This window comes from Telmatherina bonti, assembly GCF_933228915.1.
Source record: "Telmatherina bonti genome assembly, chromosome: 1".
In the NCBI taxonomy this organism is placed as follows: domain Eukaryota; kingdom Metazoa; phylum Chordata; class Actinopteri; order Atheriniformes; family Telmatherinidae; genus Telmatherina; species Telmatherina bonti.
In genome coordinates, this window is record NC_136619.1 from 20,370,115 (window position 1) to 20,385,428 (window position 15,314).

The 15,314-nt window shown below is 41.7% G+C and overlaps 1 protein-coding gene across 1 annotated transcript in view; it reads right to left on the reverse strand.

Moving 5' to 3' along the window:
* The window catches only part of smyd3 (SET and MYND domain containing 3), a gene marked incomplete at its 5' end in the record, with an annotated part of 95,297 nt that overhangs the window by 11,472 nt on the left and 68,511 nt on the right, over nt 1-15,314 (reverse strand). Inside the window, 5 exons of the mRNA XM_079245510.1 lie at nt 1,753-1,927; nt 3,068-3,170; nt 6,403-6,513; nt 7,178-7,280; nt 14,354-14,421. Of these exons, the coding sequence (XP_079101636.1) occupies nt 1,753-1,927; nt 3,068-3,170; nt 6,403-6,513; nt 7,178-7,280; nt 14,354-14,421 (560 nt within the window). The remainder of the gene's footprint in view (nt 1-1,752; nt 1,928-3,067; nt 3,171-6,402; nt 6,514-7,177; nt 7,281-14,353; nt 14,422-15,314) is intronic.

Sequence of the window (15,314 nt, forward strand, 5' to 3'; positions counted from 1 at the left end):
CTCGCCATGCCCCCCTCCTCTTCCACCACCCGACATCATACATACAGCATATAGGGCACGGTGGGGCGGGTGAAGTCGGTGGTCCCGGGAACCCTAAGGGGCATTTTCCAATGGACCCCGGCGAACACCTGCCCCACTAAATTTTAATTGCAACATAGACACTAATATACATTTAGCGTTTCGAGGGGACAGGCGCCTTGGCCATGGGGGGTGGACAGGAGCTACAGCGGTGGCCCTTGCACATCCCCTCCCTTTGGGGTCTTTCTCCCCTCGATTTTACTCACAACTTAGACACTATTACATTTACACAAGCAGCACACACACTTAACACACACACAGACACTCACATAAACAAGGGAATGCTGAGGAGGGTGGGTCTGGCTGTCTGGCAGCAGCTTGTCCCACCCCCCCACGGCCACCCCTTTTTTTACTGGCACTACAACCACGACCCACCCATGCACACACTACAGAGGCGGGCGGGTGGGGGGGGCAGGGGTCTTCCTATGCCCCCTCTTTGTGGGGAGAACTCGGGGTGCTGGGGGCGGGCCTGGTACTGGCCTGGGGCCGGCAGGGTCTCTGGTTGGCTGCATAAGTGTTTGTGTGTGTGTGTGTGTGTGTGTGTGTGTGTGTGTGAATGTGGAGAGTTGGGGGGGGGACAGTAGGCTTGGGAGGGAGAGGGATGGGGAGGGTGCTGGTGAGGGGGGATAGGAAGCAGTGGGAGGGTTGTGGGGAGGGGTTGTTGGGGGGAAGGTCTACGGACGTGTCCTTGTCCTTGGAGATCCCGCCCCTGGTATCGTGGTGGCGCCGGCCCGTGATAGTTTTGCTCTGGGTGGGCGGGGCCCGCTGGGTCTTGGCCGGGGCTCTGCCGCGGGGTACGGGTGGTCCTGGGGCCTGTGGGCTGCCGGCTCTCTGCGCTTCGGCCCCCGGCACCCGCCAGGCCGGCTTGCCGTCGCCCTGTGCTACCCGGTGCCCCTGCCTCGTCGCGCCGCATGGCGCCTGCCTGGAGGCTTCCACTGCTCTGGGCTCGGGGGATGGAGGCTCTCTCTGCTTTGCCTGCCTGGGCTCTGTGTGCGGTGGGCTTGCCGGGCCCTGGGGGCCTTGGCTTCCTCCCCTACACCTCGGGTCGTGGTCGTGTTCCCCTACATGCACTCAGTTGATCTTTGATTGCATGATCACAGGTTGAACACTCACACGTGCACGCCCACAAAGCGCTCATCTTCCCATCTGCTTTATACTAAATATTGCTGATGACTCTCTGTAGGTATGTTTAATAACGGTTGGTATTGTAATTGTTATTACATTAATTCATTTACTTTTTTTACTTTTAATTTTCTTTTTCATTTTTTTGTCTGTTTTTGAATATTGTCACTATCCTACTTATGTCTTGTTGTATTTTTTCAGTACTTTATATTGTTTTGCAAATACTGTGACTTTAGCAGCTTAGACACGCCTTTCTTTTCTCTCTCTCTTTTTCCTCATTTCATTTCCTCTTTTTTTCCTCTTTCCCTGCCAGGTCCAGCTCGGCCATATCAAGACTGACAATGATTGCAAAATGATAAAAGGAAAAAAAATAAAAATAAAAATAAAATAAAATAATTATCATAATATTAAAAATATTCAGATTATCAAGGGCAGCTATATACATGAGATGTCTCCCTTGACAGAGAAAATCTGTCTGGCAAAAATATGGCACGCAGATTGTTGTTCTGTATGCTGAGATGCTGGACAGGACATGATGCCATGATGACTCACCTGTATACTCCAAGTGTCTTCATCCCATATCCTAAAGCCTCCTTCCAGTGTCCCAGGTGAATGGAAGCATCTACAGCCATGTCTGTAATCCTGAGCTTGTAGAGATTTTCATCAGGAACTTCACCACCAACGTTTGTTAAGAGGAGACAACATGCGTCTACAAGCTCTTGCCAATCTAGATGATGACTTAAGGAAAAACAAACTGTCATAGTGGATTACAAATATCCATAAATGAGATTAAAATGGCAAGCTTTTGAAGAAAATCTTAAGTTTTTGTGACAACTTTGCATGAATGTGATGTAAAGAGACAATTTCCTAATGTCTAGCACTTTCCCTCTCTCTCTGTCTCATGATGAAAATACCTCAGGGCAGATTTGTGGACATGGAAAACAAAGCACCACATTTAATCCTGTCCTGAGACTCAAATGTCACAAAATATCCAAACTGGATAAAAATAAACAATTTTCTCATAATTGTTATCTAACATAGTGGGAAGTCATCCAATTTGCTTTTACCAAAGTCATTACTGCACTTTACCTCCCTACTGACCTGTTGACTCATCTACATGTATTTCCGACATTGATTAAGGAAACATACTTTCATTTTAGCAAATAAAAAAAATTAAACATGTTATTTATAAATGTCTTTATGGCATTAGGCCTTCTTATTATCTCACATATTCTGATGTGTACCAGAACTGTTCCTCAAATCAGCACTGAAAATTAAGGTGAGACCTATTTTCATTGATCTTTACATTGACATTTTTAACTCCAGTGTATTCTTCATGGGGATCCTCCACACTGGTGTCTTTGCCTGCTCAGATCATCTTCGTCTGGGTGGTTGGGGGTCCTGCAGCCCTACAGCTTTGGCATGATCTCCCACCTGCACTGATCTTAGTGGTTCCTGTGGTGGCACCCTTTGTGACCATGAGTGGGCTGGCTCCTGCTACAGACAGATCCCCAAGAAGAGGGTGGAGGGGTGGGGTGGGTGGGGGGACTACAAATGTAATTGTGTGTGAAAGAGACAGGATAAGGTGTGTATTTTTAAATTGCTTCATTATATACTCTGGTGTGTGAAGGCTAATTTTATCTTTATTTCAATTGAACACGTTTTTATATAAAGCACTTTGTATTGCTTTTTGCATGCAAAGCGTTTTGAAATTAAATTTGATTTGACTTGATGTGAAAACATTCTTAATGTGAAACACCAAATTATGTAAACTCTGTCACAGTGGTTCTCATAAAACATGAAGGCAGAGTTAAAAAATTAATTGAGAAAAGTTGATAAATGCTTTGCCCTTGCTGACTTTAACCACGGAGGTAAAGGATTCTGGACTCTGCTTTTAGTCCTTCCAGTCTTGGCAGAGCATCTTTCAGCAAGCGCCATGTTGCCTCTTCTCCCGAGAGCATGAGTCCATCCTGGTTAAAGAGGAGAGCCAAGACAAGACATGCTGAACAACCCAATGACAAACGACCTTAGCATCTGGAACATAAACACTTATTTGCAAATTCAATGTTCATACAGGCTTTCCGAGCAGCAATTAAAGAGGTCCATGAAGAAAGCAAGCAAAAATGCACATGTATACATGACTAAGATTCAGCAAAATATTAATTAAACTGAGATGTTTGTAACACTTTTAATGTTGAGAACCATGAGAACCAACATCTACATGCTTTAACAATCATCTGTTGCTATGACAACTTTAGGTCATAAGCCTGCATCCTTCCTTCATTATGTAAAGCTAAAGCAAGACAAAATAACAGCAAGTGTGTTTGTGCAGACCCAGTTTAGCGGGAAAACACAAATGCCATTGTCCCAGAGAATCAACCAAGTGCTGACATCTCCCAAAGACAAACTCATATTTCTGAGTGTAGCTGTCTTGTAGAAGAAACAGTAGTGAAGGCAGAGAAACAACAATGAGAGGAGTCAAGAAAAGAAAACAGAAGGACCGGAACATAAGCAGTGTTACACCGGTGCAGGAACATGGGGCAGGTTATGATGGATGGAAAAGAAAACTGCAGCTGAAAGACAAGATAATTTTTCTCATTTTTCAGTAGGTGGCCAGACAGACAGACGGAGGGTGTGAAGAGGTGGAGCGTGAAAGAGTGACAGAGAGGAAGAGGAGGACAGCAGGCGATAAGAAAGAATGTCAGGGTGGAGGGGGGAAAGGAAGATGAGGACAGGTGAGGATACACTAGGACATGTCACGCACCGATATGCTGTCTGAGCAGCGTAACATGAGTAAGTGTGAAAGTATGTGTGTTTGCAAGTCTGTGAGAAAAAAGATGAAGTGGCAAGAAGAGAAGGGACAGGCATGGATGTTTAAAACCATTTTGCACATTTTCAAAACCAATAAGTAGGATTTGGTTCATGTCAAGAATGTGCAAAATCCAACAATTTGCACACAAACGACCCAGTTATCCTGAGTTTAAGATCAAAACTATGTTAGTTTTAGCCAAAAAAAAGCATGAAGTTTTTCATAGTGATGTATACTAAAAAAAAAAAAAAAAAAAAAAAAAAAAAAAAACCTCTTCCCTCACTCACCCTCCCATCTCCTCTGGGTAGGGCAGGTGGCTGTTCATCTCAAGCTCGGGTCCTCTACCAAGCTCTCTCTAGGAGCTTGAGGGTCCTACGCAGTATCTTAGCTGTTCCTATGACAGCACTCTTCTGGATGGAGATGTCTGATGTTTCTCCAGGTACCTTTTGGAGTCACTTTTTCAGGGTGGGGGACACGGCCCCCCAGTGCTCTGATGATTACGGGTACTACCGTTGCTTTCACCTTCCAGGCCTTCTCAGTTCCTCATTGAGGCCTTTGTACTTCTCATGCTCCTTTTTCTAAATATTTCCATCATTGGGGATGGATACATTGGTCACTACAGCTTTCCACTGCTGCTTATCCATGATCACTATTTCCAGTTAGTTGGCCACCACCATCTGGGCAGTCTGAATCTGACCAAATGGTGGTGGCCACTCATTCTCCACCACCTTGGGAGGTGTTTCCTGTTGTGACTTGGAGGTCTTCAGTCCATATTCCGCACAGAGGTTTCTGCAAACTATGGTTACGGCATTCCATGTATCCTTTGCCGGCCAGTATCTTGCACTTTGCCGTGAGATGCTGGATTGTTTCAAGGGTTGCACAGTCTGCACCTGGGATCCTGCCTGGTATGTAGATCCGAGCCTGATGGCGCTGGTACATAAGGTTTGCTCCTGTGGTGCCATGATTAACACCTCTGTGTTGTCTTTCAGTTCAGTCCTAGGTAGGACTTAGACATATTGGCTAAATTGCCAATTGGTCCCCTTCACCTTTCCTTTTGACAACTCTCAAATAGCAGTTGTGAGAACAGGACACTAAGTCTCAATTCTATCTTTTACCCCTTCCCCTAGCCCTAGCCCTAACCCTATCCCTCGGCCCCCCAGTGGAGGGGTAAGTGTCAAGTGGTGAAAATGTTCCCCTAAGAAATGGGACACCACTACACCGTGACGACGTCATCAAGCTGCGGCACTCTAGCTGCTACGCAAACAGAGGCAACGAGTGATTGTTTTCCAAGATGCCGTTGTCGTCAGCTGTGCTACTTTCTGTTGTCTGGGCAATCAGTATATCTCCTTTTTTTGTCTGCTTGTTGGCCAGTCACCTTTCCTTCCAACCACACCTCTTTTATTAACGTTCTGTATCGAAAGTAGAATTTTTTTGTTTGTTTTCATTAGCCCACTGCATTCCATTACAAGGGTCAGATACAAGTTGTCTATGAGATACATATGCATAGCTTGATTCTTTTATTTTTTTTAAAAATGTAGATATAAATACAGACTGTAGTAGTAATTGGATAAACAGGAACTACTGTCCCTTGAACGTTGTTTTGCAGACATTGTATTCACAACATTGGAATTGCATGTGTAACTTCTTTATGTTAATAGAGGCTTTTTAACAGAAATTAGTACAAGAACAGGAACGTAAACAATAAACTCCTCTTTTTCTGCTCTGTAGTGCCCTCGTGTGTTCTGGTGTCCCTGATTAAAACATATAATACAATTTAGCACTGTGCACAAAAGTAAAGGAAATGCTAGAACATATAGATGATTGTCACTGAAAGAAAACAGCGACAGTGGTTTTATGCGTTCATATATTAAACCAGCAGTTCAGCAAATGCTAGCCTGTTGTGCTAACCGTAGCAAACTTTCACAGAGCAGAACATACGATCGTAAAATAAAAAGCTGTAATTTCAGTCTTGTTATTAAATCATATTTTAATGCTGAAAAAACTTAAATTTGTAAACCTCTTTTTCAGCATTGAACGCGCTGTACAGGAACTAGTAACTGGCAGCCGTACGCTTCTACCCCTTCTTCAATGAAGTGTGTTCCTGGAAAATCTTCACTTTAAGGGGTGTGTAGCCCTCACCCTTCCCCCTTAGCCTTTGTCCAAAGGAGCATTGGGATAACCCTTCCCCCCACATGAACTCGCAAAATGGAGGGCTAGGGCTAAGTGGAAGGGGGAGAATTGAGAATCACCTTAATTGATGAAGCTTTGCAGGTGGAATTCTTTTCCAGTTTTATATGTGCATGTAAACAGTTCATTTCTTTGTTTTGTGAAAGAAAAACAATATAATAGAGAGCTCTGATCTATAGCAACCATAATATTTCTGCGAGTCTCACCTCTGCTTGGGACTCGCATCGCTGACAGTGGCATGTAAAATGGTACTGCTCTTCCAGCTGCTTCTGTCGATCTCCAGTCAGTGACAACGTCTCAATGTAACTTATAGTTAACTGGACACAGACAGGAGAAAACTTCAGAGTTGACATTAGAGCTTTTCCTTACAGTTTATTTGCATTTATTGCACAGTACTGCTGCATGTTGGGTATATAGCGGTACAGAGAAGTTCAGCTTCACAGCTTATAAAATTGTAGCTGAATTAGAGTAAACTAAGTATGAAGAAAATTATTCCGTAGCTTCTATGTGTGTGGGTGTGTAAGTGTGGTTTAGTCCAGATGGCATGGTTGCATCTCATTACATAAAGTCACAATGCATCTCATTACATAAAGTCACAAGGGATGATGAAGGATGATGGAAAAATGGAGAAAACACTGCAAAGTTAGGAGCTGTCATCCTGCATGTGTGAATGTGATATTTCACTTGGCTACAGGCTTTAATAATCATTTACTACCATTAAGTGCATTGTTCATCCATCAAAATATATTACTCGTACAAATCAGTTCAGTTTATTGCAGAAATGGTTAGAACTGACAGATAATTCATCATTAAAAAACTGCTGAAGTCATTGTCTGCAACAATTGTAGCGGCAAAATAAAGTGCATTTATTAAATATTGTTCATAAAGAGTGTGGTTATAAAAGCAAGCGCCCATAAAAACAGACTCATTTCACACATTGTTAATCCTGTAAAGATGCAGAATGCAATTTCTTCCTCATACCTCCTCTTCAGGGTTGATGTCCTGGACAGCTCGGAGATGCAGTTTCGTTCCCTCAAACACCATCACGCAGTTTGGCCTACAGTCATGGTTTAACAGTGATAAACTGAGTGCAGAGAAGAAGCAGAAAGGAGGGCAAGAGGAGGACCAGAGGGGGACAGGAGAAGGAGGGAAGGTGAAATACAAAGATGACAAGAAAAAAAAAAACAGGAAGAAGGTGACTGAGGTGCAAGGACTGTTTTTGTGTGTGTAAGCTGATCTGTTAAAACGATTAAATTCCTGACAGATGAGGTGAAAACCAACAATAATACCATAATGGTACGTTCTACAAGAGAATATCTGGTCCCGAGTCGGCATTCATGCTGATGTTACCTTGAGACATACCACCCACTTAAATGGCATTACAGCGCATATAAACATCCACTCACAACCATTTTATCACATACTTACACTCGATCAGAAGAAATAAAGAGCATGATAAATTTTGCAACACATTTAACTTGCCCACTGTTTGCAAAACACTGGTTTCATCCTACTGAGCCAACAAATGCGTTTAGAGATCTTCATGTGTCAAAATAATCATGGTAGAAGACACAAACCATGAACAGCACATCCTATGTAAGGCAGCATGCTTAATGTGACACACCGCAGCTGGGATGTCTCTGCTCCTCTTATGCAAAGTGCTGTTCGGGGATTAAATATCATCTCAAGACATTAAAATATTGCTTCATATTTAAAGCAGAACAGTGTTATGAACCAATAATGCATATGTCTTTTTCTGTCTCTCTCTTACACACACACTTTATAATAAATTACATTCTCTCCTTCCACCATTTTCCTGATTTATTCATACATCTTAATACGATTTACGTCAACGGTTTTCTATACTTATTTAGATTGCCAATATACTTTTTTGTAATACACAAAGAAAAGGAAACAAAGAAGTGTTGCAGCATTTTGAAAAAAATGATGGTACCCTTTTCTGATTTAGTAATTTTCATAACTTCTTCTGTTGTTCAACTTAATAATCTTGATGACCACCTGATTAATTTTGCTCACTCAGAGGCCCACATACATCAAACATCTGTATTGACTGGTAATGAGCTTGTTGGCTGTAATCCCATCAATCTGTAGATAAGTATTGACCGGTAGCAGTGCAGATATTTATCTGCTGCATTCTGGTTGTGCTGGGTTTGTCATGGTAAAAACACACAGCACTGGCTTCTGGCTATCAGCCAAATGACTATTTTTGAATCAGCCCAGGACCGGTGCAGCCCTCGTTGCCAATTATAAATTCTTTTAATGAGAATTCACACATCCCTCCCCCTTGGTTTAACATGACCAGTGTCACCAAACTGAAGGATTAATAAAACCCTACAGACACATATTATTTATAAGTTCCCCTACTGCCACAGATTGTAAGGCATGATGTGTTCTCCCCTGACACTGTTGGGTCAGAATACATTAACAAAAAGAAAAAGTTATTTAGTGTGTGTTAAGGAGATAATCTGAGGAAAGGAGAGAGGCAAGAAGGTTTTATTCTTAGCTTTATTAAATGGTAAAGTATGTCTTACACCTGATCATGTTTGACCTAATCACAACCTGTACTTACTGTTCTGCAAACACACACATTAACACGCATCTATAATGACTTTGGAGATGGAACAAAACATAAATCAACATTTTCCTTTAGGATGGGAGGAAGAAGTAAAATAGTATCACATATATATTTGTGCCCTGCGATGGACTGGCGAGCTGTCCAGGGTGTACCCTGCCTGTTGCCCAAAGCCAGCTGGGATAGGCTCCAGCTTCCCCGCGACCCTGAATTGGATTAAGCGGTTCAGAAAATGAATGAATGAATGAATATATATTTGTCATCTTACACAGGGTTGCACACTAAAGTAAACCGCGGTAGATATGACTTTACTAATCTCCATGTCTGGTTATGAGTGTGTTTCCCATGATGAGGATAATAATGACCTCCCACCTACACTAGAAGACGTTTAACGCTACTGCATGCATGGCTGGCAAAAATTAAGAGGTTTGTGTGTTTTTACAGCCCCCTTCATTACTGCAGCTATCGTTTATCATATTCAGCAAAACAATGGGCCACGGGATAAAAAAAAAAAAAATTTAAAAAAAAAAGTGTTCAGCCTTTGTAAAACAGTCAGTAACCCCTCTGGCTTTCCTCTACAGTGGAGAAGTTGCAGGCTGAATATCAACTAGACATCAAGTCCTCGAAACGATTCTTTTATCTGATGGAGCAGCTCATTAGTATGCTAATTAGGTTAATTCACTATCCATGCCTCAGCACCTGTGAAAGTAACTGTTGCTGTGTGATGCAGGATGGAGGAAGAGGATACAGACTTCACTAAACTGCTGTTATTAAGAGATTTATTGAGAAAAAATATTCTATGGCGTCATGTTTGTGTTAGAGTGAGGATCTTCTAACATCAGCAGTTGAACCAGACTCACTTCTTCAATGGTTTAGAAATATTACAAAGCAGACAACGCTAATCATGCCTGCTAATAACATGACTCAAGAAAGCATTCAAAAACTCTATAGTGGTTACTTGAGTCATTTTTGGCCCCTCCAGCTAAAGATAAAATATGGAAAAAGTGAAGCAATTTTAACATGTTAATCACTTATCTATAGATATGAGGGAAAGCATAAAGATGCTTCAGAGTGCTTCTCAGCTGCAATACTAACATTAGCTTAGAAGTACATTCCACTATCATCTGCAACAAACTGGCTCCAAACAAACCACAGGCTCAGAGGGATGAAGAAAAAGATTAAGGGGAAAAAAAGGTTTTAAAAGGTATATTCTGTGTTGTCTCACAATAAAGTCTAAAATCCAACAGGACAAACGTCAACTTTAAAGGATTAAAAAAGATGTTCTGAATCTTTTTTTTATTTATATATATATAAACAATGATTTTCTTTTACATCTAATGACGTCAAACTCATCCTGTACTGGATGGAACAAAACCATGCCTTTATTTTTATTAGTATATGGAGCTTTAACTTTAAGTCTGAAAAGGTTGCAAATTTGAAAACTTTTTTTTTTTTTGCTAAGCTCTCATTTATGTCAATTTTAAGATTTCATTTATTAAAATGTGTTAGGATTTTTTTGTAAAGTAAAAAAAAATGCTATTACAACTTTGAAGTTTTTTTCTGTAGTCAAGTATTTTACTTATCTGAATAAATGAATTAAAGTAATATAATTTCATTTAAGTGTTGAAATGTTGAACCTTCACATGCAAACTGTACTGTATCTTTCTACCATTTTAACTCTCAGTATTCCTCTAGTATGTTACACAGATACATCCTATCTTCAAAGAAGTCGGAATGTTGTAAAAAAAAAACAATAAAAACACAATTTAGCAATTCGCTAATCTAAGAAATAAACATTTTATTTAAAAATTCAATGAAAGACATTCTAAAATAAAACATTATGAAAAGTTCTTCTGGACTCTGACGGTCCCAAAGCAGCTAATAAATGTCCAGATGACGAGACCAAGGCTGTGAAAGTGAGTGGTGCTTAAAACGTCTGGAGGGGCCCATTGGAACTGGGTTAAATGTTAATGGGTCAGTAAGATGACTGGGTATAGAAAGAGGACCTCAGAGAAGCAGTCTGTGTGAAAAGGAAGGATGGGCAGAGGTTCAGCAATCTGCAAGAACTTAAAAAAATTGCAGAGCAATATGCAGAAAACATGTTGTCTATGTAAAGTGCACAAATGCGATTTAAAAAAAAAAACTCTTCAGACATCACTTTAAACAAGGGGCATAGCTGAACAGAAGTCTTAGAAGCCTGTGCTCTTCAGGCCCTCAGGCAGCACTGCATTAGAAGCAGACGGGAATCGCCACACAGGTTCAGGAACACTTCAGAAAATCACTGTCTGTGAACAGTTCACTGTGCCCTCAGCAAAGGCAAGTTAAAGCTCCATCAAGAGGCCACACATCCAGAAACGATGCCGTCTTCTCTGCACCTAAACTAATTTAAAATGGACTGAGGCAAAGTGGAAAACTCTTCTGTAGTCAGGCGAGCCAAAATTTGAAATTAATTTTAAACATCATGGACGCCATGTCCTCCAGACTGAAAAGGAGTGAGACTATCCGGTGTGTTACCAGTGTTCAATTCGAAAATCTGCATCTCTTACAGTGTTGGGGCGAAAGAACTGGCAACCTGCCCATGTGGAAAGATACCAACCATGCTAAAAGAGACGGCAAGTGTTGGAGCGAAGAGTTTACAATCAAGCAGCATCTACCTCTAACTGCATATCTTGCATAGTTCAGCAACACAATGATGGGAACATGCAGCATCTATTGGTACAGCATGTCTTCTTAGTAGAAGAGCTCAGTGTTGAACTGACCTGCTTTGTAGTTCAGATCTTTCATCAATTTAAATTTTTTAGCACATAAAAGATATTATGTCAAATAAGCCCCCTTGTGAGTATTATTGCTTACGGAATATGGTTTAAAAGGGGGTCTTACATAGTAAAAAACATTCACCCAAATTTAAAAAAAAAAAAAAAAAAAAAAAAAAAAAAAGATGTTGCTGTCATCGAACTCAAGAGGATTTTTTTTTGTTATTTTCAACAACAAAAAGTGACTTGAACTCCTCCAGGCAGCTGAAATGAGTTTCCCCCTCAGGGTGGCCGACTTTTCCTTAGAGACAGAAGCTCGGTCATCCGGGAGGGGCTCATAGTCGAGCCGCTGCTCCTCTGCATCGAGAGGAGCCAGTTGAGGTGGCTCGGGCATCTGGTCAGGACGCCTGCTAGACACCTCCCCGGTAAGGTGTTCTGGGCACGTCTCTATGGGTTGAGAACCCTACGAAGACCCAGGACATGCTGGAGGGATTATTTGTCTTGACTGGCCTGGGAATGCCTTAAGATTCCCCTGGAAGAGCTGGCAAATCTGGTTGGTGAGAGGGAAGTCTGGGCTTCCCTGTTTATGCTGCAACCCGACCCCGGATAAGTGGCAGAAAAGGGGTCTTCCAGTAGGCCAAGTAGCACTCATAAGGTAGTGCATAAAACACACTGATAGGAGTGCAGAAAGGAAGTAAAGGCTGGAAGGTAGATACTGTCTTTGTTCCCAAAACTTGAAAATTAGGGGTTACTGCAGCACGCAATGAGGCAAATACTGACTTAAATTACCAAGCAAACAAAAAATAGCAAACAAAACATCCAGCTGTGTTGAGAAAATAATAAACCAAACATACAAATCAATATACAACATACAAAAATCAACAATGTAAAAAGAAAACAAGTATGAACAAGAAGATATAGAGGTAAATCTATTTTAAATAAGGATGTAAAAAACAAATAAATGTAAACAATGTGCATGCCAGTAATATAATAAAATGAGTACAATAAAACAGGAACTAAATAAAAGCAGCAGGTAGCCAGGTTGTTCCCTGCCTGCCAGTGGTGAGGAACTGAATGGGATTATGGAATGTGGCATGAAAGATTTCCTGTCTGTGCGACGGCGGAGTTGTCTGTCTGTCTGTCAGAGAAGGAGCTCCGCTGTCTGACCAGTGTGTGGTGGTGAGGACAGTCGAAATTATCCATTATAAATACCAGTATGCTCAGTGACCTCCTCCCCACCACAGTTTCAAAGTGTCTAGTTCCTACCTGATGAGAAGAGATGGAAAAAGTTACCAAATAAAAATTGTTTTTAAGGTACTACAGAGATAGAAATTGAAAAAAGTTTTATTTTGACTGAGGTGCAGCCTCAGTAGAGTAATTCCCTGTTCTTCGGCAAACCCACCGTTGCTAGGCAACCCAAAATATGAATAGGCAGGGGACCATCATGAGAACGTGCCCATCATTTATGGATGAGTTACAGCACAGATCACACAGACACACATGGTTTGGCTGAGCTTTGGTAATGCCACTGTGACCATCTGACACCTCAACACCGGCCAGATAAACTGGCTGAGATACCTGCAGAGTGTGTGTGTGTGTGTGTGTGTGTGTGTGTGTGCGTGCAGCAGCACTAACAGCATGTACAACAACAGGCCAAATCCCACCCCATTCACCCAGGACGTGCCACAGGGATTACTGAGCGTATCGCCTTGCTGTGTGCGTTTGTGTCTCACTCTTACAATGCAGACACACATTTCATCCATCTCACATCAGCTGGACTCAAATCTAACATTTCTCTGAGTGATTCAGCTTCTCTTTCTCTCCCATTTTGGCCAAACAGCATTTTAACATTCCATCAACATTCCTTCTCAGGTTTTCGCTTCACAAGAAAAATTCCCTCCTTTTTCCTTCTATTCTTCTTTTTACATCAAAGTATTGTCAGGAAAGATTTTCAATTCAATTAAACTTTATTTATATAGCGTCAAATCACGGCAATGCCATCTCAAGACGCTTTACAGACGGAGAGGAAAACATAATGAAAGCCAATTCATAATAGTCTATATAAGGAAACCAACAGATTGAGTTGAGTCCAACTCAATCTCCCATCCTGAGCAAGCACACTGGCAACAGTGGGAAGGAAAAAACTCCCTTTTAACAGGAAGGAAACCTCCGGCAGAACCCGGCTCAGGACAGGCAGCCATCTGCCCCTGCTGTGTGGGGGGAAGAGGACAGAAAGACAACAGACAACAGGAACTGCTACTCCCGGCCAGGGAGACCTGCTGAGCCAGAAGACATACATGTTAATGATGCAACACTGTTATGGGGGGGGGTAAAAGAAAGAGATAAAGAGAAAAAGAAAGAAGCTCAGTGTATCAGGAAATGTCCCTCAGCAGTCTAAACCTATGGCAGCATAACTAAGGGATGCTAACCATCCCTAGCTATAGGACTTATCAAAAAGATAAGTCTTCAGCCTAGTCTTAAAGGTGGGGAGGGTGTCTGCTTCCCTAACACTAACTGGGAGCTTATTCCATAAGAGAGGGGCCTGATAACCAAAGGCTCTGCCTCCTGCTCGGCTGGATTGAGGATCACGGGCGGTGGAGGGTGGGGTTCGGTGTGGAGGGGAGGGACTTGATGGGGCAGTACTGCATCTATCTGCTGCATTTAAATCTGGGAAGAGTTTTACTGTGCAAGTAAAAGGCAGCAGCAGTATGAACTGCATTCAGATTATTGAAGCATTTTACAAATGTGAACGTCTCACTTTGCTGATTATGTGCATGCATATGTGTGGACATGTAAATATGGGTGCGTTACCTTGGATACAGCCCGACTCCAATCTCTTGCAGCTCCCCATCACTGATGGTGAAACAATTACATGTGACCTTAAGGAGAAAGAGAGGATTTGAGGGGAAAAAAGGGGGGGGGGGACAGAAGGGAGAGTGATTACTTGTTAAATTGCTTCAGGGAGCAAATAATACCTTTTATCATCTGTTCTGAACATACTTAAACATCTCTGGCACCTGCTTACCCTCGACGGCAGTCAGGTGAAACATGACATGCTGGGAGATGCAGGTGCTTAGTTTCTGTAAAATTACCACCAGGTTTCATTTGAGCAGAAAAATGATCTCTTTAGAAGATAAATAAAATGTGGTGTTTTTTATGAAAGACGTACCGGTCATGTTTTTAATCAGTTAAATATTAAAGATATCTTTTAGTGATCAAAATCAATGGTACTATCTGAGAAATGAAAGTGGTGTTACTTATTCGAGGATCTAAAAAGAGGAGAGTGAAAGAATATACTAATATTACACATCTGAAGACAGTGTTCTTTAAAATGCAGCTGAAGAAACCGAAGATTAAATTGTGGAGTAAAAAAAAAGAGCAAAATCTATCAAAACAATGCATGTTCAAGTAATTCTGTCCATTACTGTTTGAGAGAACAGTAACAGCACAGTGAGCAGAGGTAAAGAAGGTTGAGTATTCAGGTAAACAGTCCGCAGCAACAGAGAGTGTGGACAAGAGTTGAAGATAACGTACAAGTAGGTTGGAGCGGGAGGATAAAAGTTGAAAGAGTGAAGTGTGAAACGTCAAGATGGTGGCGAGACCATCAGTGTTGTGTGGTTTCGAGACAGAGACCCCGAGATAATCTTATTCACTGAAACAGGACAGTGAATAAGATAAATAAGTTACAGAAGTTCTGACACCATACTGTCAAGTATGTTAGTCTTTATTCTTAGCATCCGACCAATGTATGACTTAAACATGTAGGTTAAAA